Source organism: Equus przewalskii, chromosome 3 (genome assembly GCF_037783145.1).
Source record: "Equus przewalskii isolate Varuska chromosome 3, EquPr2, whole genome shotgun sequence".
NCBI classification, from domain to species: Eukaryota; Metazoa; Chordata; class Mammalia; order Perissodactyla; family Equidae; genus Equus; species Equus przewalskii.
The window spans coordinates 103522890-103548348 of NC_091833.1; the positions used below are offsets into that span (position 1 = coordinate 103522890).

General features: G+C 34.4%; 1 protein-coding gene across 4 annotated transcripts in view; it reads right to left on the minus strand.

Moving 5' to 3' along the window:
* Nucleotides 1–25459, minus strand: part of SLIT2 (slit guidance ligand 2) — a 358529-nt gene that overhangs the window by 100418 nt on the left and 232652 nt on the right. For 2 of the 4 annotated variants that reach the window (XM_070613088.1, XM_070613086.1), the window contains exons 7-9: nucleotides 24033–24104; nucleotides 21208–21371; nucleotides 18435–18573 (exon numbers count right to left, since the gene is read on the minus strand). In XM_070613088.1, the coding sequence (XP_070469189.1) occupies nucleotides 18435–18573; nucleotides 21208–21371; nucleotides 24033–24104 (375 nt within the window). Of the gene's footprint in view, nucleotides 1–18434; nucleotides 18574–21195; nucleotides 21372–24032; nucleotides 24105–25459 lie in introns of all 4 variants that reach the window. The other 2 variants (XM_070613087.1, XM_070613085.1) reach the window with 1 other exon arrangement.

Genomic DNA, 25459 nt, shown 5'->3' on the forward strand with positions numbered 1-25459 from the left:
CTATTTTTAGCCATTTAGGTTAGTAATAATTTTACACTATTATTAATAATATTGCTTAGTTCTTTTAAGACGACTGGAGCAAGGTCTCCTTTTGAAGCCTTACTTTATTTTCTCTATATGCTCAGGGGCATTCTCTTTACAACTCCTCTGCTCTTATCTCACTATAGTCTAGTCATTTTTCACATATTTCTCCTCAATAGGGTTTTTAGTTCCTAAGGGGCAGATTTAACCCAGAAGATTTGTCCAGAAGACAAGAAATAAATCGTATGAAGAAAATATGGATGTGGCATCCGGATTATTTATCAAGGTCTTAAGAAAGAGAACTTTTTTCAAAAGCTCTAAATATAGCAAAGGGCATTAAAATCATTTCACTCTTACATTTTTGATTAGAGCTGTATGAATTGATGTTTCAGACACACATTTTTTTTTTGCCCTGATCCGTTCTTTTAGTTAGATCTTAAGAAGTTTAAAATGTAATCAATGAAAATATAGTGAAAAAAAGCTATAGGCGAAATACTATTGACTAGAAGACTTCAAATCTAGGCCAATGAAACATCACTTCATTTGTTAAGAATTTGCTCAAAATAACATAATGCTGTGATAAGAAAAAATAAAAATTCTTAGTGACTAGTAGATTTCCTTTAATGGTAATGCAAAACTAATTCATATAGTACTTTTCATAAATACCATTTCAGGTTCTTGAAAATAAAGAAACCAGTAATTATTCATTCATTCATTCATTCACCCTGCAAATATTTAACGTGTACTCTGTGTGAGGTAGTATCCTATATGATTGGATATAAATGGCGATCCAAAGCAAATATGTTCATACCCTCATGGAAGTTTCATTGATGTCTAATTCTGCAGTTATATTTCCAACTAATTTGTTCACTACAAGTTTTTTAAAAATGCTATATTCAGCATTGAGACTTTTGAAATGTCAAAAATACTTACTCACAAAAGTGGCCAAGCTAATTATATCATTTAATGTAAGTGAAGAACTTCTCTATAAAGTTTAAAATTCATTTATCATTTTAAAGTCTCGGAACCTAAAATACTTATAATAATCACTAATTGTTCTAATAGCATTCAAATATATTTTATTTTGATAATCTAATCTACGTGCTTAATCTACAGTTAATTTCATTGATAAGTATTCCTATTAAAGCAAACACTACATGTATAAAAAATGAGGCCATGTTTTTTAGAAAATACATGCTCAAAAAGTTATAAAACATGAAGAATTCATGATGACAGTGTTAAGTTTTATATGTAAAAATAATAATTTAAACATAATATAGCGAGCAGTGCTGCACCTATCGTTTGTTCATTATTGCAATGTACCATGACTTAATTTTCACGTTGCAAACAATTTCATTTACAACACATGCAACAGAAAGCTGAACAATGACATGTACAATGGATTTGCTTGCTTTTCTTTATTTATCTATTTACTTCCAACATTGTTCCAAAAAAGTATTTGAAACAGAGCTTATATGGTTATTTACATTGGCTTGGCAGCTAATTGGTTTCTATGGCACTGTCTCAGTAGTCCATTAAGGCAAAATATAATTGCCTCCTTCATTCAAAGAGACAGATTCTCATGCAGGAAAATATTCTACCACTGACAGATGTCAAACAATAAAGTTTAAAATGTTCCAAAATGTCTGTTTTCTCATCTTTAGTGGACAAACTAATAGACTAATGTGTACTTACTGTAAACTTTTAGGTCTCTAGGATAAAGGGTTTTTATTTTTCATCATGAGAATTTTATAATATATTTGACAAACTAAAAAAAACACACATCTCAAATAGTGTCCTTCCTCCTACAAAAAAGAGGGGAAAATATTTAAACTAGATTATAAAAAATAAGGAAGAAAAATATTACAGTTTTCAGGTGAAAGTTCAAAAAAGAAGCAAATGAAATGTACATTTTCTATCTTTGTTATCCTCTAATCTTCTACTTTAATAGCACAGAATGTGCTGAATTTTATAGAGTGCAAATTTGAATCCATTGTTCCATGAAAAATCTAATTAAAAACATTCCAGGGTTACAAAAACAGATAGTGTAATGGTTAGGATATATTTGCATGCTGTGGATAAAATCCACCATAGTTAAGAGCCTTCCAAATGTTAATCTTTCAAAGCAAGAAAATTTAATATTTTGAATTTCAAAATAAAAATAGATTTAGAAAACTGAATAAGGAAGGGAGAAAATTCTATAAACCACATACTATAAAGAAGACTTTTTCATAAAAAGAACCTTTTTCTCCACAGCATGTATGTGAACAATTCCAAAACATTTCATCACTACATATACAGGCATACCTCAGAGATCCTGCAGGTTCAATTCCAGACCACTGCAACAAAGCGAACATCTCAACAAACTGGGTGACACGAATGTTTTGGTTTCCCAGTGCATAGAGAATTTATGTTTACACTATACTGTACTTTACTAAGTATGAAATAGCATATGTCTAAGAAAACAATGCACATACCTTAATTTAAAAATACTTTATTGCTAAAAAGTGCAAATGCTGTTGGAAAAATGGCACCAATAACTTGCTCAACGCAGTCTTACAACAAACCTTTAATTTGTCAAAAACACCATTATCTGTGAAGCGCAATAAACTGAAGTGCAATAAACAAGGTATGCCCGTGTGTATATATAACTGACAGAGCGACAGAAGAACTATGGTCTGAAACCAGAAATATTATTAAGGAAGAATGCAAAAAGACAATGCCTGAAGTAAAAAGACAGGAAAAATTGAGATGGATGGCATAAGAAACACTAAAAATCGTTAAGAACAGGCGAGAAGCAAAAGCAAAAGGTGACAAAAGTAGGGTTAGAATCCTGCACACAATTTTTCAGAGACTGTCATGTAGAGATACAGAGAATCACTATGATGGCCAACGTAAAGAGACAGAAGAAAACAAAGAAGGAAGAACAAGAGGCCTCTTCCAGAAGATTCAAGAAATCAAAGGGAAATTTAAACCTAGATTATTTAATGCTGAACAACCAACAGGGAAGCATACTATGTGATCAAAAGTTAAAGGGAAGACGGAAACAGGTACTGAAGATCTATACAGAAGAGACAAAAGGATAACAGAAGCCTTGGAGGAAGATTCCTATGAGGGAGAAGCCATAATTCTAGAAAGTGAAGTGAAAGCTGCCCTGAAAGTACTGGGAAGAAATAAGTCACCAGGGATAGATGGGATCTCAGTTTTAAGCCACAGAGACAGAATCTGTCAAAATCCTAAGAATATGGTAGCAAATACGGAAAACAAAACAATGGCCTACACACTGGAAACACTCAATATATATCCCAGTCCCCAAGAAAGGAGATGTCAAGGAGTGCAGTAACTACAGGACTATTGCTTTAATTTCCCATGCAAGTAAAGTGATGTTCAAGATGCTGCAACAAAGGCTTTTATCCTATACGGAGCAAGAAGTGCCTGATGTCCAAGCTGGATTTTGAAAAGGGAGAGGTACATGAAATTGGAATTGCTATTATTCCTTAGCTCTTGGAGTGCTCCGAAGAATTTCAGAAGAAGGTTAGTCTATGGTTTACAATCTACAGTAAAGCCTTTGACTGCACAGATCTATGAAAAGCTATGGGATGCACTGAAAGAAATGGGCATGTCTCAGCACTTGATTGTCCTGATGCGTAACCTGTATTATGGACAAGAAGCCACTGTCAGGACAGAATATGGGAAGACAGAATGGGTTCCTATAAGTAAACATGTCAGATAAGGATGCATTTTATCTCTCTTACTTATTTAATCTGTACACAGAACACATGAAAAACTGGGCTAGACTCAGATGAAGGAGGAGTGAAAATTGGTGGAAGAAGTATCAACAATCTAAGACATGAAGGTAACACCATCTAACTGGCAGAAGGCAGCAATGACTTGAAATGACTTCTGATGAAAGTAAAAGAAGAAAGTGTCAAAGCAGGACTGCAATTGAACATCAAGAAGACAAAGATGATGACTACAGAAGATCTACACAACTCAAACGTAGACAATGAAGATACTGAAATTTTAAAGATTTGGTTTACCTTGGTTCAGACATCAATTTAAATGGAGACTGCAGCCAAGAAATCAAGACAAGACTGAGACTTGGAAGGGCAGCAATAAAAGAAGTAGGAAAGATCATCAACCATAAGGAAGTGTTATTAGAGACCAAGGCCAGGATTATCCACACGTTGTATTCCCAATTACTATATATGGGTGTGAAAGCTGGACAGCGAAGAAAGCTGACAGGAAAAAAATTGATTCATTTGAAATATGATGTTGGAGGAGAGCTCTAAAAATACCCTGGACTTCCAGAAAGATGAACAAGTGGGTCCTTAGAGTAAATCAAGCTTGAACTGCGGCAAGAGGCAAAAATAATAAAACTGAGGCTCTCCTAATTTGGGCACATCATGAGAAGGGAGCACTGTTCCTAAATGACAATAATGCTGGGAAAAGTAGAAGGCAGCAGGAAAAGAGGAAGACCAAGTATGAGATGGACTGACTCCATAAAGGAAGCCATAGATATAAGCCTACAGGAGCTGGGTAGGGCTGTTGAGGACAGGACATTGTAGACATCACTCATTCACAGGGCCGCCAGGAATTGACTTGATGGCATGTAACGACAAATATGTATATTTGTATACATATAAATATAAAATCTCCAAGCCATTTGCTGTTACCACTTCATCAAAAGCAGAAGGAAATTTTAGCTAGTTCAATGAGATAAGAAAATGGAGACAGTTTTCTAATTGCTCCAATCAGAAAATTCAAAAGTATGTTTAGCCAATAAAGACCTCTCCTCCCCATTCTCATGCATTTTTTTCTCTTGCTCTCTAATTACTGCTGTTTAAAAAATCACACGTCTTTACACTTTTAGTGTTCCGAAAGAATGAACTGTGGCCAATATATGTCACTTTCTGGTGTGTATTTCAAAGATTACAGAAAATGGAATATTATCAATAAATCTTTCTGCTTTAACACAGTAGAACCTTAGAACATGGAAATGATATGCAAGTACAACTGGGCTCTGTGGCATATAAAATACTCTCTATGGTTACCATTGAGAAGATCTTGCCTCAGGAGAGTATACAACCCAGTGTAATTCGACAATTTAAAAGCTCCAACTAGTTCTGAAGACATCTATAAGATATTAGCCAGCATTCGTCTATTTTAAATGACACTTTCAGCTCACAAGCATTCAATTCTCATACACTACTCTCAATATTTTTCAAATTAAGTTATTTTGACAAACTATACAAAATAACATCAACATGCCAAAGCTGAAATAGCTCTCCCTAAGAGCTATTTATGTTTTGTATATGTGTATACATAAAGATCACAATGTGTAGTTTCGTGATTAAAAGTACGAGCTCTATATAGACTTCCATTAAATTCTGGATCTGCCACTGATTAGCTCTGTCAACCCTGTGAAAGCTAGTTTGCTTCTCTGTGTCTCAGTTTCTCTTTCTGAAAAATGAGAAAGATAAAACTTACTATAAATGTTTTGGTAAAAATTATGAGATGTAAAGGAAATATATGGTATGTTTTTTCTAGCACAAAAATGCTGAAGGAATAAAAATATGGGGATATATGTGTATATATGTAATAACACATAATATATAGCATTACATAATAAAATGTCTACAGCATATTAGTCACACAAACACAAACAGATTATATAAAGGAATAAATTTGATACATGATCTGATGTCTAGTGTGAAATAAATATATATGGTTCCAAAATATTTTTAAATGAATTAGCAGTACAGAGTTGCAGATAACTCAGTAACTGTGTGTTAAACACATACACACATACATCATTCACATGAAGGCTGAAAAACATATGTACGGTTGCAATTTCCGTGATCAACATGATTAAAACATAGCATCTTCTCAAATTGGGAAACTGTCTCAGAAACTCAAAAAAGTTTTTACAACACCAGTAAAGTATAAGTTTGGATCGCTTGTATCTGTAACATACAGCCCAGATGCTGATTATACATGGCAATAAAACTGACAGCTCTTTGCATTCTCCCCATCTGCTTTTAACGTAAATGGCAAAAACAGCTGCCAGAGAATAGAACATAGATTTAATGGAGGAAGGAGGGTTTGTGGAATGACTCTAGCTTCTGAATCTTGGATTGTTTAGTGTAGCCAGTGTCTCCTCATCATAGGTAACATCAGTCCAGAATCTGACAGGAAGGTAGCAGCAATATTCCTTTGATGTTAGTGATTCTCTTGCCTATTACATAATAACTCTAAAGTAAGTACTTTATATTTCCGGAATGTTACTTCTAACTTTAGCAGTGAATGCATGCCAGCGAAATCCTTCCTATGTCCCCACATAAAATGACCCAAGATATTTTAGACTAGGATATTATTTCTTTTATGTAATTGCAGTCTCCAGAACTTTGTAAGTTTAATAAATATCTTCAGCAGCTGAGTGAATATTGGCCTCTAGAGGGATATACTTTGCATATAGCTAGCATTTTTGCATTAGGACTGTGTCCATAGTAATTAATTATCAGCCTTCCCTGCCTTAGGATGACTTGTTCCTGAAAACTGTCCATTTCCCTAATCTTATTTTGTTTCTTGTGATGTCATTCTACAGTACATTCCCTGAGTGTAAATTCAATTGATGTCTTCATAGTAGAAGTAACTCTTTTTCCATTTGGTTTTAAGCATTTAAAACAAAACAAAAATTGTGTGGGTGTGTGTGTTCCTATTGACTTCATATTTCAGTCAATGACCTTCTGAATCAGTGTTAAAAATTTCAAGCATGTATTCGTAGGGACACATATTCAAATGCAAAGATACACACAATCACATGGTTTAGATTTAGGGGGGAAAATGGGCTGAGGCACATGGCTCACCAATTTTAGGCGGCCAGAGTATAGATTTATAGTGTCAATAACAATAAGTTTTCATACATAATTTTCTTTGGCAACCCAAGAAAGAAAATCATTTAGAAGTTCTGCTGCTTTGTTTTTCATTAATAATTAAAACCTTTTGGACACTCACTATGAGTCAGGCACTGACCTAAGTTCCCTATTTGGTAATAATTTTAGTTTTAAAAAAATTATGCAAATTATCTTTATACATTACTTGTTTAACAGTATTACTCAATGAGTAGATAGCTATTTGCATTCTTTCCTACCCCTGTACTGTGTTACTGTCCAAGCTATCTATTATTTTTTTCCTAAAGTTTAGATAACAGTGTGCTCTTAATAGAATTTGAATTATATAAATTTTCAACATCATCTTTCCAGTTGATTATATAACCATAAATCTATAACTTAATTCCTAAAAAACAAATGACAATTTTATTTGTCTGATAATGAATGATACTTTGACTATGCCCCAGCTGTCTTCATTTTTATGCTGAAGTCCATGTAGGTCTTATTTTACATCTGATGAGACTCCATTTTTTTTTTCCTGTAGAAGACTTTAGGGAAATACTACAATAGCACTAGGTCATTCCTTGGAATAACCTTCCATCTTTATCTGCTGCTAAGTTGGCCTTCATCGTGCCTTATAGAGACTGATGCTCTCACATTCTCAGTGGGCTCCTTTCCTCCAAACCACTCTCCACTCCACATTAGAGAGATTTTTCTAACTAACAAATCTAATCACGCTACCACCTTGCTCAAAATTTTTCCTGGTACCCTCTTGTCATCAGGCAGGTGACTCTTCAAGACTAGGCTTCTGCTTTTTTCTTCTAGCAATCAAAAACTCTTACAATTTCTCAAAGATACATTACCTCTCATTTTCTGGGACTGTGCATATGCTCTTTCCTCTGTCTAGAAAGTTCCAAATTTCTCTGCCTGCAAAACACATCCTCATACCTGAAGATGCCTTGATTCTCCCAGGCAAACCAAGGTATTCATCTCTGTGTTCTCTGTGCATATGTATTTATTACTTATCATCTACTTTTCAAAGTTTCTGTTTATGTAAAGCTTCAATTCTCTGCACTGTAAACATTTTGAAGGTTGGAACTGTGTCCCTCCATCTACAATGACAAATGCAGAGTAGGCACTCAAAAATATTTGTTGACTATGTAGTATATGTAAAATAATAGTATTTTCCACATGTCCTTCTTCTGTTATAATAATATGCATCAGGCTCCTTGGACTTTTTAAAAGAAACCAGTTGGAATTTCTTACTTGCCTTACCATTTTAAGCTCCACTCCAGTCACCTTAATATTTCTTTTTTACCAATTTATTTATAATTTTACCATACTTAGTTTCACTTCTTAACTAATATTACAAAAGTTTGATTCAGTCTTCTATATTTTTCTCTTAAGAAAGCCATTATATCTTTCTGCCTAAATGATCATACAACTCAACAAGAAAAAAGCATATAAAGTATGTACGTACACATATAACATATATATTACATATACAAGTTTTTTGTGAAGTTAGGTACAAAGAAGACATAAGTAAGGAAACCGTAAATTGAAAAGGCAAACAAAAGAATGTGAGAAAATATTTGCAAACCATATATCTGATGAGTTAATATCCAAAATATACAAAGAACCAATACAACTCAATAGCAGAAAAGCAAATAATCCAGTTAAAAAATAGGCAAAGGACCTGAATAGACATTTTTCCAAGAAGACATACAAATGGCCAACAAGTACAGGAAAAGGTGCTCAACGTCACTAACCCTTCAGGGAAATGCAAATCAAAACCACAATGAGATATCACCTCACACCTGTTAGAATGGCTACTATCAAAAAGACAGGAGATAACTAGTGTTGGTGAGGCTATGGAGAAAAGGGAAAACTTGTGCACTGTTGGTGGGAATGTAAATTGGTGCAGCCACTATGATAAACAATATAGTGGTTCCTTAAAAAATGAAAAATACCACTACCATATGATCCAGCAATCTCACTCCTGAGCATATATCTAAGGAAAGGAAATCAGTATCTTGAAGAGATGTTTGAAGCCCCATGTTCATTGCAGCTTTATTCACAAAAGCCAAGATATGGAAACAACTTAAATGTCCTTTGACAGATGAACCTGGAGGATATTATGCTAAGTGAAATAAGCCAGACAAAGACAAATACTGTACACTATTATTTGCACATGCAATCTAAAAGAAAAAAGCCAATTTCATAGAAATAGAAAATAGAATGGTGGTGGTTGCCAGGGGCAAGTGGGAGGGAGAAATGGATAGATGAGGATCAAATGGTACACACTTTCAGTTATAAGAAGAATAAATTCTGAGATCTAATGTACAGCATGATGACTGTAGTTAATAACACAGTATTGTATACTTGAAAGTTGCTGAGAGTAGACATTAAGCGTTCTCACTACACACACAAAAAGAGTAAACTATGTGAGGTGATGGATGTGTTAATTATCTTGATCTTGACAATCATTCCACAATGTATATGTATATCAAATCATCACATGATGCACTTTAAATATATACAATTGTATTGGTCAATTATTCCTCAATAAAATTGAAAAAAAAAGAAATAAGTTGCGGGAAATAGGTACAAACAAATTTCTGATCATGAACACATACTCTTAACAAAAATGGATTCTCTTCATGGAATGGATATACTTTTTAAGATGATTATTCTACTATTTCATTCAATAGCAATTAAAGATTGTTCAAGATATGCATGTAAAATTGAGAATTCTGTCAAAATATAGATGAAAACACTCCAATGTTATTAGTGAACTCAATAATGGCCTGTGGAACTACAAGTACAGTTTAATCTATGAATTTATTTCACATAATTTATCTCACACTATTTTGCTGTGAAATTGTCAAAGTTGCTGTAGAGATTACACTAAGCGTGGCTACTGATAACTAAAAATTAATGTGAGATGTTTGTTCTGATGGAACACAATAGAGATGTTTGTTTTCTATACCGAATAATGAATTTGTTCTCTGCAATTCGTAGGAAGCTAAATTATTTTGTCTTTTTCTGAGCTCTTTACTTATGATGAAATCATGATATGAAAACATCCGAAAAAATAATCCAAAAACATGAGAAAATACAATTGCATCAAAAAACTTCTTTTACATCAAACAACTTTCTGACTACTTATCTCATAAAATAAAATATACCGTAAGAAAGGAATGATGCTATTTTGTTTTTCTAATCATAACTATGTTAGGACACAATCAGAGCTGAATTCTTGACTTATGTATATACTTTGATGATGCCTTTATTTTGATCCCAGGATTGTTTATTTAATGACATTTCCAGACAAAATTATATTTTTTGATCGAAGAAAAAACTAGTTCTTTTATGAGATTTGGGGAATACATACCTAATTTCTGCTATTGTAAGAATCTCAAAAGCAAACATGAGAACATATTTCTAATTCTCTACATTAGAGTAGAGATGTAGAGTCATAGCCCCCTATTTGAAACCAGGTTTATGTAAAAACTAACAAAATTATTTTCTACATTACAAAAAATTTAAAAGGTTTCTGCTAACCTTTAGAGACTATATAGTTTCCTAAATTCTGTTTCAGTAGGTCTGAAGTAAATTTCTTTATCATAAAAAAGGTGTTAACTTTGACACAAGATGTTTTTAAAAATGTATTATGTCATATATATTTCTCCAAGACATCAAAGAGGAGTGTGTTATCATATTAGGTAGCCTGAAAAGCACAAAATTGTAAAATTATCAAATGCAAAGGTAAAAGCCATGCGACAGGCTAGCTAATTCTGTAGGTGTATCTGAAGTAACAAGAATGTCATGATTGTGGGAAACTGCAAAATGCTAACAAGTGCTCCAGCTGTTAACAAGTGCTCTAGTAAAACTACAAATATTAGTAGAATTGCTCACCTTTTCACTTTGATAACATTTTCTTAACTCTGCCTATTTTCTATTGCATATCATAACCCTTAAGTGGCATACATCGCTAAATTTTTAAATACTTTCCTAATGAAACAAATACTTTCATAAGAAAAACAATTTCACTTTGAAATTAGCATACTTTTTATTTAAGGCAAACTCAGATTATGGACTATTTATTTCTTTCATACCAAATTACATTAAAATGGTATCATTTGCTTTATTTAGATATTTTATTTACATTTATTTATGTTGTCTAAAAGTCAAGGTAATCTACAACATTCTATAAAAATTAGTTCAAATGTTGCATTTATTTTTAAAATTGATTTTCAAAGTTTGGCATAATTAAAAGAAAATCACCCAATTACATGGCATGATAGCTGTTCTATTAGCTGAGACATTGCTGAGTGAATGATAAATAATCAGAAAATCATGCTGGATTTCACGAGTACCTGTAACTGTCTTAATAACCTGGTGTAGAATGGACTACTTAAAAACATGTTGATTAAATCTAACTTACATATCCCTACCTATAGAAAGTCAGATGTCTTTGAAATAGGTGGATTCCAAATTTGGGAAGTTTTATTTAATAGAATTAAAGATTCAGAATTTTGGAAGAGGCAAATGCAGACATGGTATGCTAAAAGAGTTAAACATATACAGGAAGAGAATTTGTCTAAAAAGAAATGGAGGGAAAAGACGGATTTTTAAAGTAATATTCACTAACATAAATGCAGGTTGTAATCAGATATAGCATTCAGAATCATTCTTACTTTCACTTCTCTATAATTATGCATGCAAGTGACCCAGAGGAAACAAAAGGAGCAAAAGTACTTCCAAACCTCCTATCCACCCTCCCTCACTGTGAATCACTTCGAAAGAGCCCTCTTTACTACTGGCAGTATAAGAGTAGTTGTCCAGTGAATTTACTCAACAAAATGAGTTTCCTTCCTATTTTACCTATTTGAATAACATGTCCAAAAAAACTATCACTTTTGAGACTTTGCAATCCATCTTAGAAAATATTGAAACAGTACTCAGAAGACCTGCCCTGAGAACCTTGCTACCATCCTTTCCCTTCCCATAATTTGAACCTTTCCGTGAGCTTCTCTCAGACAAATAAAAGAAAGAATTGCACAGCCTCCAGCTTTTGAGCCCTGAAAAAGGCAAACAAAAGGAAGGGTAGGAGGACATAGAACAAACAAGACACCCTAAATTGTTACAGCCTATGCTCTTACTAACCATTCTCCATGATTTATGGAATTTCTGTATAATGGTCTAAACAGAAAATCTATAACTAGATTGAAGAGAACTAAATGTCTACTTTATAGCAATCCATCACATCATATTCAAAATTTTATACCTCAAAACATGAATTAAGAAATTAATTTTGAGGATCTGATATGGAGAGAATCAATTGGCTATTAATAACTTTGTTGCCGTGGGCCAGATCATGTATAACTTGCCACAGGCAATTCATTTGTATGAAAACAAGGTTTCAACCAGCAGAGTCCAAAGCAGGAATGTGCCAGGCAGATTCCAGGGGAGCAAGAGCTTCTTTCTTTTAGACCTAATTTTACCTTACATTACACATTCTATTTCGCCCCCCATCTTTATTAGTCCATATTCCTTTGTCACGTTTTCTTTTTTTCACTATGAAGAATGGAGACCTAGAGGCCTTCAGATTTGTGTCCCAGACCCCCCCAAACCTGTCCCCAACATTATCCTTCTCCCCACTCACACTACACTAAGTGTCGAGGCCGAAACGGTGAAGAAAGTGGACATGGTCCTGCCCTCGTTAAGCTCGCAGTCTAATAGGATAGTTTGACATTAACCAAAATATCAAATTAAACTGGATAAGGTGTATGCAGACAAAATCCAGGGAGATATGAGAACATTTAACAGAGAATAGGAAAGATGACATTATAGCAGTTGTAGATATAAAGTACTATGAAAGAGCTCTCAGTTTTGCAAACACCTTGATAACTTAAGGCCTTGTCTTTCTCTATGTTCCTTAAAGGTCCTCTATATATGTAAGTTTCTTAAAGTTTCTGTTGTTCTATTTTTCTAAATATCAGTCAGCTCTTTCTGCGATTTTTTTCAATTATCACTTCCATGATAATCCAACAAACACATGCCCTGTCTACCTTTCTTTTGCAGCTGGATCAAGGAAGGAATATGGACTTCAGAGCCAAACAAATCTAAGACCGAAGCCAGTTTAGCTACTTCATAATTGAAGATCTTTTGTTTTGCAAGATTTCTTAATTTTTTTGAGTTTAATTTTTATAAAACAGCAAAGTAAAACTGTCAGTCTTTGAGAGATTTGAGTTAAACGTCTCTAAGCTTCACTACAGGGGAAATATGATCTTAGAAAAATGTCTAAGACTTATTGTAGGAAGACTGAATTAATTAATATATTTAAAGAAGGAGAGTATCTATTAGATATTAGCTTGGTTGGCCTAGAACAGAGAAAAACGAGCTCTCAGACACATGGAGCCTGTGTGGGGAACAGGGGAATTTAACAAATGAATTTTCAGTATTTTAGCCCATTCCATTAAACAGTCTATTCATTAACTTTTCTCTTCTTGATTTTATGCTCTAAAAGGATCTTTTTTTCCTTCTACAGGGAGAGAATGGTCTGCTTCTCCAGGTTTTATTTTTTTAATCTTGTTTAATACAGGTCCATCCTTTCAGAAACAAAATCTGCTCTAAATGCTTACTTTTAAATAATCCATTCAATCAATAAACATTTATCTCATATTTGTCAAATGCCCCACGTGCCAGGTACTAGAGTCATTGCTGGGTGTTCAGTGGTGATCAGAACAGAACCAGTTCCTGCCTTCATAGAGCTTCTACGTCAGAAGGGAAGACAGATGTTAAACAAACACACAAATATATAAATAAATATAAAACGTAATTATTAGGTGCAGTCAAAATCAGATTCCTAGCCTACAAATGGAAGGACAGATCCTAGGCCAGGATAATATCATCAGGATAATGAGGCCTCTCATAGAAAGCATCAACCTTTATCTAGCATATGCCTCTGCATTAGCTTTCCTATTTCAATTAATTTCGATAACTACTCCCATTCAAAGATCAAGGAGAAGATCAAATGATACAATGTGGGTGTAGCATACAATACTGCACATAGTAGATAAATGTTAGTCTTTCTATTCCTCCTTCGCCAAATTATTCTAATTCAGACTTTAAAATAATATTCCCTTTCTATATCTTAACAAATAATTATTTGAGCAAACACCAGAAGTGCAAAATTATATTTGTAAGCAGAAAAAAGAAAAGAATGAGTCAAGTTTTTCTGCCTAGATTTTATGTAATTGATCACTCCTACAAATAGCACATACATGTTTTCTTTTTGTTAAAAATTATATCATGAAACAGTTGCAGGAATAAAGACATATCACACAGAAGGAAATCAACCTAACAGTATTGAATGAAATGTCTGATAACTTGCAGTAAAGAAATGCTAATGACAATTTCAGATAAAATCCAGATTAAAGAATTGTTTGAAAAATATGGAGGGAGTTTATAATTTCAGTACATCATGTATTAGAAAGCAAGAATCTATAAAAATAAAAAAAGATGATGTCATCCTTATCTCCACATTTTATGAATCTTACTGATGTTCTTTAATAAAAAAATAAAAGAGTAATAAAAGAAATTAGTTACTTAGCTAGTAAGATGCCATGAATGGCAATGGGGGTATTTCGTTGAGTTGAAGATCAATATAATTTATTACCAGATGCTCTACTCATAAATCTGATAATGTAATAATCAGAGAAGTAAAACTCACCTCAAGCGTCACATATGTTTTCATCCTTATTTATAAATTTAATTTATTGCAGCTTTACCAAATAGACTAGAACCTTCTCAACATAGGCAAAACCAATGGGACATATTATCTAGTATAACTTTTATGTTAATAAATCACACTATTATACAAAATCTATAGAGCATACAAAATAGAAGAAAAGCTCTTTTATAAAAAGTAAAATAAACTACAGAAGATAAACCATTTTAAATGTCTCATCTTACTTTTTCTTTTAGATCTACAACTTATTCTTCTCCTTTTGTCAACCACAACAGCGTTTCCTTCTCCTCTCTTATGATCAGGATTCAATGGATGCCCTCCTGTGTCCAGGACAGTCTTGCTCCCACATATATCTTATCTAACTCTAACATTCTCATCTCTCTCTAAACCCATTCTTTCTTTCTTTCTAATGACTGCAGGTTTCTGCATCTTAAAATAAATCCAAGTCTGTCCTTTATAGTGACAATTGTCTTTTTCAAAAAATCCTCTCTCAGCCAAACTTTTCAAACTGCTCCATATTTGCTCTCTCCAATAATCATCATGTACTCCCCTTCTTAACACTCTGAAAAATATCACTCTATCCTGAATCCTCCATGGTCAAATTCCGAGACCTGTTCTCAGACCTCTGCTTGGTTCATCAGGCCGAGTATTCGACTCTGCAGATCATTTTTCCTAGAAGTTCCTTCCTCCCTTACCTATTATGGCCCTCTGCTGCTTTTATTTAGTTCTCTTGGTTTCTATTCTCTTGCTCTCCTTTTCAGGGGCCATTCGATGGCTTTAACTGTTAACTTTTTTTTAAAATAATATTAATTACTCCAAAATCTTTGCCTCAAGTCCTTGTCTTGCTCCAAATTATTACAGTCTGCATTATTTTAGTACCTCTAAATATCTCATTGGTAGTTCAGTTTTCACAAATCACCACCATCTTCCTTCCACGTTTTGGTCTTGCTTCTCAGCTTCTTATATACAATATTATAACCACCATCTCCCTATCCCTCATACTTGAAATTTTGGCATCACCCTTGGTTCATTTTTCTCCATTATTCTCTCATCTCATCAAATGCCAAATCCCATTAATTCTGCTCCTATATTAGCTATCATATCTGCTTCTACATCATCATTCGTTTTGCTACTTACTAGCTCTTGCTCTCATGACATCTCCCCTCGATCAACATAATAGCCTCCTAAGAGGCCTCATGGATGGGATTCTCTCCTTTGGCCAAACCCCTGGCACATAGCTGTCAGATTAATTCTTCTTGAAGACTTAGATGAAAACTCCTGTGTTCAAATGTATTTCAAATAAAGACTCTGATCCTTATGCCATCAAAGCCCTTCATGAATTGGCTCCAAACTCCCTTTCCAATTTTATTTTCCTGAACTTCCTCAGGTATCAAACACCAGTCAAACCGAGTTCCTGTTCAGTAGTATCTTGTATTTCCATTCTTATTGCCTACACTCATGATGTTCATTAATTTTGAAAGCTCTTTTCTCATCTCTGCATTTCCATTCACTAGCTATCTCTCAAGGCCCACCTCATGTGTTACCTCCTAGATGAAAGCTTCAACAATCGAGGTATCATTTATTGAATAATTACTACATCTCAAGCACATAAAGCTCTACATGTGTTAATTATTTCATTTCAAACTGACAACAACCCTTAGTTTCCATAATGAGACAGTCCCATAGAGGATAAGTATCTTGCCCATGGTCTCACAGATAGTAAATAGTAGGTAGATCTGCGGTTCTAACTAAAGCTTGCTGTCTCTAGTTAACCACTGTAACTTGCCCTTCACTTTACACCCTCTGTAATAAATACTTTGAGCTTTATTTGTTCCTCTCTTATAAGGTTTTCTACTTTGTACCTCTTTTCAGCTTTTAATTTTCATGCCAAATTTTCTAGTCACTTGACAGACGGTCTCTAGAGAATTCATCTGCCTCCACATAGAGTTTATGGAATAAATGCTTGTGCCTGGATAGATGACTATACTACTCCCCTATTTGAAAACTTACCACATCTTTCTGCTATTTAGTTCATCATATATGACATCTTCTGATGAAAATGAAAGTCTTTCAATAATTTGTGGCTTTAAAATTATGTGGAGATATCTTTTTGGGGGCATTATTTTACATGATGCCTCAACATACACCTAGTAATCTAATTCGGTTCAATTGTGCAATCTCTAAAAGATGATGCTTACTGCCACCTCTGCCCTTTGCTCCTGATGTTTCTCTCTTTTGCAATGTCACCTGTCTCTTCTCAAACCATATGTTCTTCTTCATTCAAGGTTCAGCTAAAAAATACTGACAAATGTCTTCTGTGGGCAAAGTAGTGTTCCACCAAATAAAAATTTGATGAGAATAATATTATTATGTACATACATTTATCCATGTCTGTGTCAAAGCTCTACAGATTCTAGACTCCCTAAAGAGGACCATGTCTTACACTGCAGAGCTCTAAGCACACTTTTTTTTGGTGAGGAAGATTTGACTTGAGCTAACAACATCTGTTGTCAATCCTCCTGTTTTTTTCTTTTTTTTGCTTAAGGAAGACAGGCCCTGAGCTAATATCTGAGCCAGTCTTCCTCTACTTTTTATGTGGGTCACTGCCACAGCATGGCTGATGAGTGAAGTAGGTCTGCACCTGGGATCCAAACTCGTGAACCTGGGCTACCAAAGTGGAGCAAGCAGAATTTTAACCACTAGGCCACAGGGCAGGCTCCCAAGCACTCTTTTAAGGATACATTTGATACTTTAAAATGTTAGTGGGTCTTGTGAATTAAGGTTATTCTCATATAAGTAAATTAGAGCAGTTAATTGGAAAAAAAAGTTTTTGAAAATAATAGTTTTGTACCTACTGTGTAGCCCTGTCACAAGAAATTGGTCCTATTTTATTATTTCAACCAAAAAATATCCAAAACTATTTACTTAATGAAAAATAAGAATTGGCCTCAAAAACAATAATATGATAGGCTGGGTGGTTAAGAGGTGCTTTCTTAGATAATGGATATTCAGGTAAAGATTCTCCCTAATGCTTACTTGCCAAGATGGTACTAGCAGTCCATTTCACATCGTATGTGACCTTGTTTTATCCACATGACTTCTGCTTGGCAAGGACATAAAAATGCACACAGTGGCTGCATACAAAATAAGTAGGAAATAGTCTGTCAAGAGAATTTAACTTTTGATGGAGGTAGTCAGTCATTGGCTCAAATCGGTTAAAATGTTCACTAATTTAAAAATATATTTTGACTTTGTAATATTATCTGTTTTTATACTTTGTGGTAGACCATACAACAGTTCAAACAAAAAGTGAAACTGCATTTTAAAATGTGAGCTCTTGAAGAGGGAGAACATCATCAAGTTAGATTGTTTCTGTGATTCATTCCTCCAGCTCCATCCTGCTTTTGTTTTCCCCAGCTCCAAGTTAGAAACGGACAAGAGCAGCTCTACAGACCCAAACAGTCAGACGAGGTATAACCACCCTTATTTTTCCTAACCAGCCCAATAACACCTCCTCCAGGGAAGAGAAGGTACTACTTATCCTTAAAATGCATTCCTTTGAATTCTACCTGTGCTAAAAACAATCCTAGCCATTCAACAAGGTATTTAATTAGACCGAGTAAGGGTCAATACAATTCTGAAAGGGACATTTGTCTAAGCTAATCGACCAGATTTGCCTTTGATAAACTCAGAATCTCCTAAGGAAAGTCATGGTTAGGGTCCCTGGGAGGTGGAGGGGTAGGAGGGAATTTCAGGGCACATACATTTCTGTGATGGTCTCGGGCAGATTCGTGGGGATCTCAGTGAGACCTTTCCCACGACAGTCTACGATATTGTTGCTACAGGTACAAGCAGCTGGGCAGTGCAAAACGCTGCAAGAAGGAGCCATAAATGACTGGTGACCTGAAACAGAAACAAACAGCAATTATGTTCTTCCTCCTGAATTTCATCACTGTGAAACACGCATGCTTAGCTCAGAAATACATTTAACAGAATGTACAGAAATACATTAACAGAATAGTTAACAGAAATACATTTCTCTAAACATCTGATCATAAAATGATCCCACATTTCTAGAATATATTTTAGGAAGCATGCATTTACACTTTTGGGTCAATACCCAGATGAAGTAAATGAGATTTTTTAAAGTAATTATAAAAATAGTAATTTTTAAGATAATTGCGCAAAAGGCTAAATTCAGATTCAAAACTAGAATTTCATTCAAAACTATTCCAAGTTCCAAAAAAGGTAGCAATGTCAGACTAATCTATATTTCATTTCTAATAAGCTTAGACACAGCTTTGTCTTTATTGAACTTAAGTAGCTTAACCTACTTTACCACAAAAAAAGAAAGAACAGTAACTTTCCATCTTGGTAGACATAACTGTTGATTCTAAATAAGTAATCACGCACCAACAAATGTGGGGAAGAATCAGATTATGCTAAGTTTGGTGTCTTATTTTGATGGGGTCAAAATTACCACTTTCTTTAAAGTTATAATAATTTGCTTCATGTCATTCTGTAATTGTCAATCTATATTATTCTCTTTTGGCTTTTCATGGCTTAAAATTTTAGCCTAAGTAGTTACCTGCAGGTATATATTTTTATTACTCTGTATTTGGCAACAAAACTATTTTGAAATGAGATTTTACTGTTCAAATGATGAACAACAGAATGCCAGTTGTGTTGTACCAATTGGGCATCTGCAAACCCTTGGTTACTGGAGCAGGGACAGCCCTCTCTGACCCGCAGGGGAAGGGCCCAGGGGTGGTGACGCGCCGGGAAGAGGCTGCAGGCTAGTTACTAACCCAGTCCCTCTCAACAAGCTCTCAAACTTTACAAAAATAGTCTCAGTCTAAAAAAGAAACGTGAACTTGCCTTCTTCCTCATCTAGAAAACAGGAAGGAAAAAGTGAAGAAAGAAAAAAGTGGTTAGTAACGAACTGTTAGTCATTCCATTATTTAATTTTTAAAAAAGCAATCAGACCTATTGAGAACATCCCATGACATTATAAGAAAATTTTGTTTGGGTTATAAAAAGTGTGAGAAAACACACAAAAAAGTCGAAAAGATAACAATAAAATAAGATCCTATACTAGGACGTCTCCTCCTTCCTCCTTTAACAAACTGTTAACTATTTACGATGCATTACATATATTTTAAAAATTTGTTTTACTGTATTTTGAGCAGAAACTTCTGAAGCAGAACCAGCCTGATATTTATAAAATAAATTATATGTTAATATAGATCAATATTAACATATAATTTTATAAATAAATAAACATATATATATACACACACAGATCTTCTTCAACTTATGATGGGGTTGCGTTCTGATAAACTCGTCATAAATTGAAAAGATTATAAGTTGAAAATGCATTTAATACACCTAACCTACCACACATCATAGCTTAGCCTAGCTTCCCCAAAACGTGCTCAGAACACTTACACTAGCCTACACTTGGGCAAAACATCTAACACAAAGCCCATTTTATAGTGAAGTGTTGAATATCTCATGTGATTTATTGAGTACCGTACTGAAAGTGAAAAACAGAACGGTCATACGGTATAGAATAGTTGTAAGTGTATCCGTTGTTTACTCTCACGAACGTGTGGCTGACTGGGAGCTGCCACTTGCTGCCATTACCCAGTATCACAAGACACTGTCATATTGCATATTGCTACCCTAGGAAAAGATGAAAATTCAAAATTTGAAGTATTGGTCCCTATTGAACGCATACCATTTTTGCATGATCGTGATGTCTAAAAGTCCTAAGTTGAACCATCATTAAGTCAGGGACTTTCTGTATATGTGTATATATATATATATATATATATATACATGGACTGGAAATGAGACTGCCTAGATTGTGATCCTTGGACTCAACTATATAACCTTGGACAAGGTTACTTAGCATCTTCTTTTCTCAACAATTTAATCTCTAATATAGAGATAATATTACATTTCTCTATAGTTGTTATGAGGAAGCTGAAATGAGGTAAATAATAGGTGAAATACTTATTTTGCATAGCTCATGTTGTATTTTTGTTACTAAAGCTAGTCACTGATCTGTTTTAAGTAGAATTGAAGCATTAGTATATATGTATACACAAAAAGTACTTTGTCACTCTGCAACCATAGTTGATGTACTTTTTTGAATTTCACAGCAGGGATCCAGGATTAGTTAATCATTTTTCAATTGTTAACATAAAAGTAGCTATAATTTATTATTTACAGGGAAAATAATGAGTAGCAAATAGAACTATAATCTAAGAATTTTCTATATTTCTCCTGGAGTGAAAAATGGAAAATTTTTCATAATAATTTAGGTACAAGTAATCAGTAATTGCAAACCATGTGCAAATGTCTTAGAACATGTTATTATCATCACTAAAAAGAGGATTTCCATAGAATGATTAGTGCATAATAGCACACGTTAGTGAGCAACAGTGAAACCTTTAAAGCATGCACTCTTCACAGTTCTGTTACTTAAAAGCATACAAGAATATGACAATGTAAAGGTACTTCTTCCCTTACCGCTGCAGACAAATTCTCGTTTTTGAACCTCAGCTACATTGTGGCCCCTCAGGTGGGATGGGCCCATACACTGAGTATAGAGGCCCACACGAGGCCTTTGGCGCAGCCAGTCAGAGAGCCAGGCTAGGTGGCAGTCACAATACAGGTTGTTCGAGTGGAGTCGACTAAATGAGGGGAAAGAGGTTTAAAGCACGAAAACAGAAAATAGTTATTTCAAAACTTGGAGGATTCATTAATCATAATATATAACGATATTTCTTAACGTAGAAGTAGATAAAGGTTAGCAAGTACCAACCTACTTACTTTTCTAAAAATTAAACCAGTTTATAACCACAGAAGCAAGTCTCTCTTCATTTATCTCTGAGCTGAGCAAAGCTACAGAAGCTTGAACATGATCATAAAAATCTTTTGTCCACGTTCATTTAAAAGAGTGGAGAGAAACAACTAAGTCCAAGGCAAACTGCTCTGCAGTCCGACATACTGACCGCCAATTGTAAATGGAAAATATCATAAGTTGAAAATGCATTTAATACATCTAACCTACAGAACATCATAGCTTAGCCTCGCCTACCTTCAACGTGCTCAGAGCACTTTTCAGTGGGGTATGGTGGAGGAGGGGGGAAAGGGAAGGTTAATGAAAGTTGAGACTCCCAGTTTTAATTATCAGTCTCGCTATTACTAGCCTCTGTAGAAACTGCTTGCAAAACCTTTTTAGCAGGTCATTTTCATTTTTTGCTGAACAAGACAGAATAGTAATTCAATATAAAACACTTCTTTCACGTGCCTCTTCTGATTTCCTTCTTTTCGTTTAACATCAGAAAAGGGGACTAGCTGCTTTTGGCTCTTGGGGACCTATTCTCAAAGAGCAGGAACTGAAATTAAAAGACACAAATGGCTTGGAGCGAAGGAATGAAGTGAGTCCCTCTCTGTTGGCAGGGATCCACACCAGAGAATGGATCCCTTCCAAGTGGCAAATAGCATTTTTCCATTAATAAAATATCAGACAAATGTATCCACTAAATTAGGTAAATGATTTCAAACTGGCTTTTATGTTTTCTCAAACTAAAGAAAAGGACATCCAAAGCTATAAATCAAAGCATCATTCCCAGAATTGTCTATGACACGGTAATGCCACTTCAGTCCTTTTTAGCTGATGTGCTCAATTCTAACCCAATAACAGTAATGGATATTAAAACATGGAACTCAGTCCAGAAAGATAATTGGACCATAAAAATGGAATTTTTAAGTAGCAATGATAATATAGAATAATGAAACAACCAAAGCAAGGGAATTTAAAGTTAGATAACTATTTAACATTCTCCTTGAACCTGTAGATAGGGAACAGACTGTCTTGCATCAAAACTAGACAGCATGCCACAGAACAAAAAGCTACATTTTGGGAAAGCTGGGTGACCTCTGGCTCAGTTTGCTTAGAAGTCAGAGTGGGATTCTTTGGAAGCCACGTAGCACATTACACATCATTGTTCTCTAAATATTTCCATCTAAATCAAGTACATTACAACCATTCAATTAGGTGCGCATGAATTTGAAAAGAGAAAATAGCATAAAAATTTAAAAACCTGATTAATAAGACAAATTGTAGTGGATTTCTACAAGAAAATAAGACAATATCAAAAATGTAGATGGATGTTTTTACAGTCTCAGTGGCTTTAGTTTTGCAAAGATTGAAAGCTTGATCAATTTGTTTTTAAAAAATTAGCTAGAGTTAATGAGAAACCATTTTCATCAAACATAGTTTGAGTGAACTGGGCTCTTAGTTTGGCTAGATTAGTCTCAATCTGATAGCCCCAAGAAAATAAAATTTGGTTATATTTGCATACTTTTAGAATTATTTTATTTTGGTAAATCATATTCCAAGGAAATTCCAAGGAAATTATAATGATATGTTATTGCACACAGAGCTACATTTTAGTGAGAAAAATGACATTAATATTGGTTTTACCTAAATCATTAAAATGCTGGCAATTCAACTGATTTTTTTATTAAAGAGTGAAAATAAATGTAATATGTTTCCAGTTATAAGCTATTGTAAAATGAAAAATATTTTGAAAATCCAATCAAAATACATTTACCCCACTTAAAAACATATTTTTTCAAAAACTTCAATGCTTAGGTTATGTTTCCCACCATTTCTCACATGTTGTATATAATATATTTTTTAGGTCAAGGTGATTCTGAAATGCAGTTTAAATGAGACTTATCTCTGAAAATGCTTTAACTAAATACCCCCACTCTAGACTTTAAGGCTTAATTATTCTCTAAGAGATAAAAATAGCTGTAGCAAATGCTTTATTAGAGGACCATTTTTCTTCACCTAAAATATTTTAATGTTCATCTGTAAGCCCTGAAAAGATATTTTTAAATATAAATGCTGACACAATCTTAATTATAGAAGCACTAGAGGGTGATGCTGTAATTTTACGTTACAAAGAATGTTGGAGAGCCGGTTTGGCTTTATTAGGTCTGCTTGCTGTACAGTAATAAAATCATAAAGATTTACCATTTATCATTTCTGACAGCCAATCAAGGAGTCTTCCATTTCTTAATGAAATGTGACCTCCACAATAGCTCAAAGTAAATGTCTCCCCTCCCAAACTTCTCATAACGCATATCATTTAAAAGAAAGCTTTCAAGTTTTCAGAATAATAGTTTGTTTGCCCAAATATCATATCTGCAACTTTTAAAAAAATGTTTTCTTTGTCTACCCTATAATGAACTAGCAGTCTATTCTTTGCTTACTAACAGTAGTACTTAAGGCGATCTTTCAGTTGATTATGTTGACCTTTATATATGTGACTACTTACAAAGTCCTAAGTTTAGGCATATGGTTGAAACTCGCCACAGAAAGTCTGGTAATGTTGTTATTGTTGAGAGTGCTGTAGAATAAAAAAAGTTAGGAATTTTAGATCTGAAGGTTTATTGATCATTCAATATATTAATACAGAGAAAACGTTTCATGATTATGTTTAGGCAGGACAAGTACCTGGTAGAGATGGCATAGAGAATGCACTACATTATACACAAGATGTTAAATAAATTTTATACTTTAACACTTTACTAGGCATTCATCAAATATTTATTACAAATTTATGGCTTTAGCCATAGTATCTTTGACTATTTACACGGTGCTTTATGTACCACGTGCATGCATGCATGCTTACTTATGATATTGGTTAAGGAATGAACATGAGACAGTCACAGTTAGAAAAATCAAGAAGTTACATTTCCTTGGAGGGGCACGATGTGGAATTAGTGTCCATGAGGAAATGAACATATTTGAATTCTCCAACTGAAATCTAATAATAGTAGCACAGAATCAGTTCTGCCAGGTCCTGGAAGAGAGTCCTCTAACGTTCTTTACTGTGGATGTCAGCCGCTGCTGAAAGTTGAGTAATAAGGCTGATATCTATATTTGGTACTGGCATTGGGTGGGGATGAAGTGACATGCTGTAGCAGTATATTGAAAGCTTAATATTTCTAACAGGTTTTAGTTGCAGCCGCATACCCTGCCCTTTGTTTAGTGCTGTGTGGTCATGATCATGGTTTCTTGAAGGTAAAGTCAGGAAGATGGGTGGTCAAGGGAGATATAGTAAAAATAAGTATAATTCTTGCCAAATTCAAATTTTCTTACTGTTCCTCCTACCACAAGCATTGTTAGTTGTATTATTATTACTATTTCTACTACTTCTACTATTTATTCATTCATCGAATATTTCCGGAATGGCTCTTATTTTTATGGCAACATGGAACATTAATAAATCAAGCATAAAATCTGTCCCAAAATAGCATATAGTCCAACTGGGGAGGTGAATTACATGGATTACAAAAACTTGGAGTTAATAAGATTAAGAAGAGAGATTTTGTTTTTTCCTCCCTTCAGAGAAGTCTGGTTGTGATGAGAAAGCAAGGAGACAGTGGTCCCAGGAGTGTGTGAGTACAGTTTGGAGATGGAAAATGACTCCAGCATCTAGAAGATACAGTGGGGTGGTGACTCAACAGCACAAAGCTGAAGGCAGCAAGAAAGATGGGATCAATGGCCCAGGTGGATGAAGTTTGATACTGGAGAAGGGTTTGAATTAGAGGTTGCAAATTCACTTGACTCCAGAGGCCATGCAGGGAAGACACATGAGAGAAGCAGACTGCATGTAAAGAAACACAATGGGGAAGAGAGATGGAGAAGAGCAGACAGACAGCTGGGACCAGGGGGACTATGGCAATCTAGCAACGATAT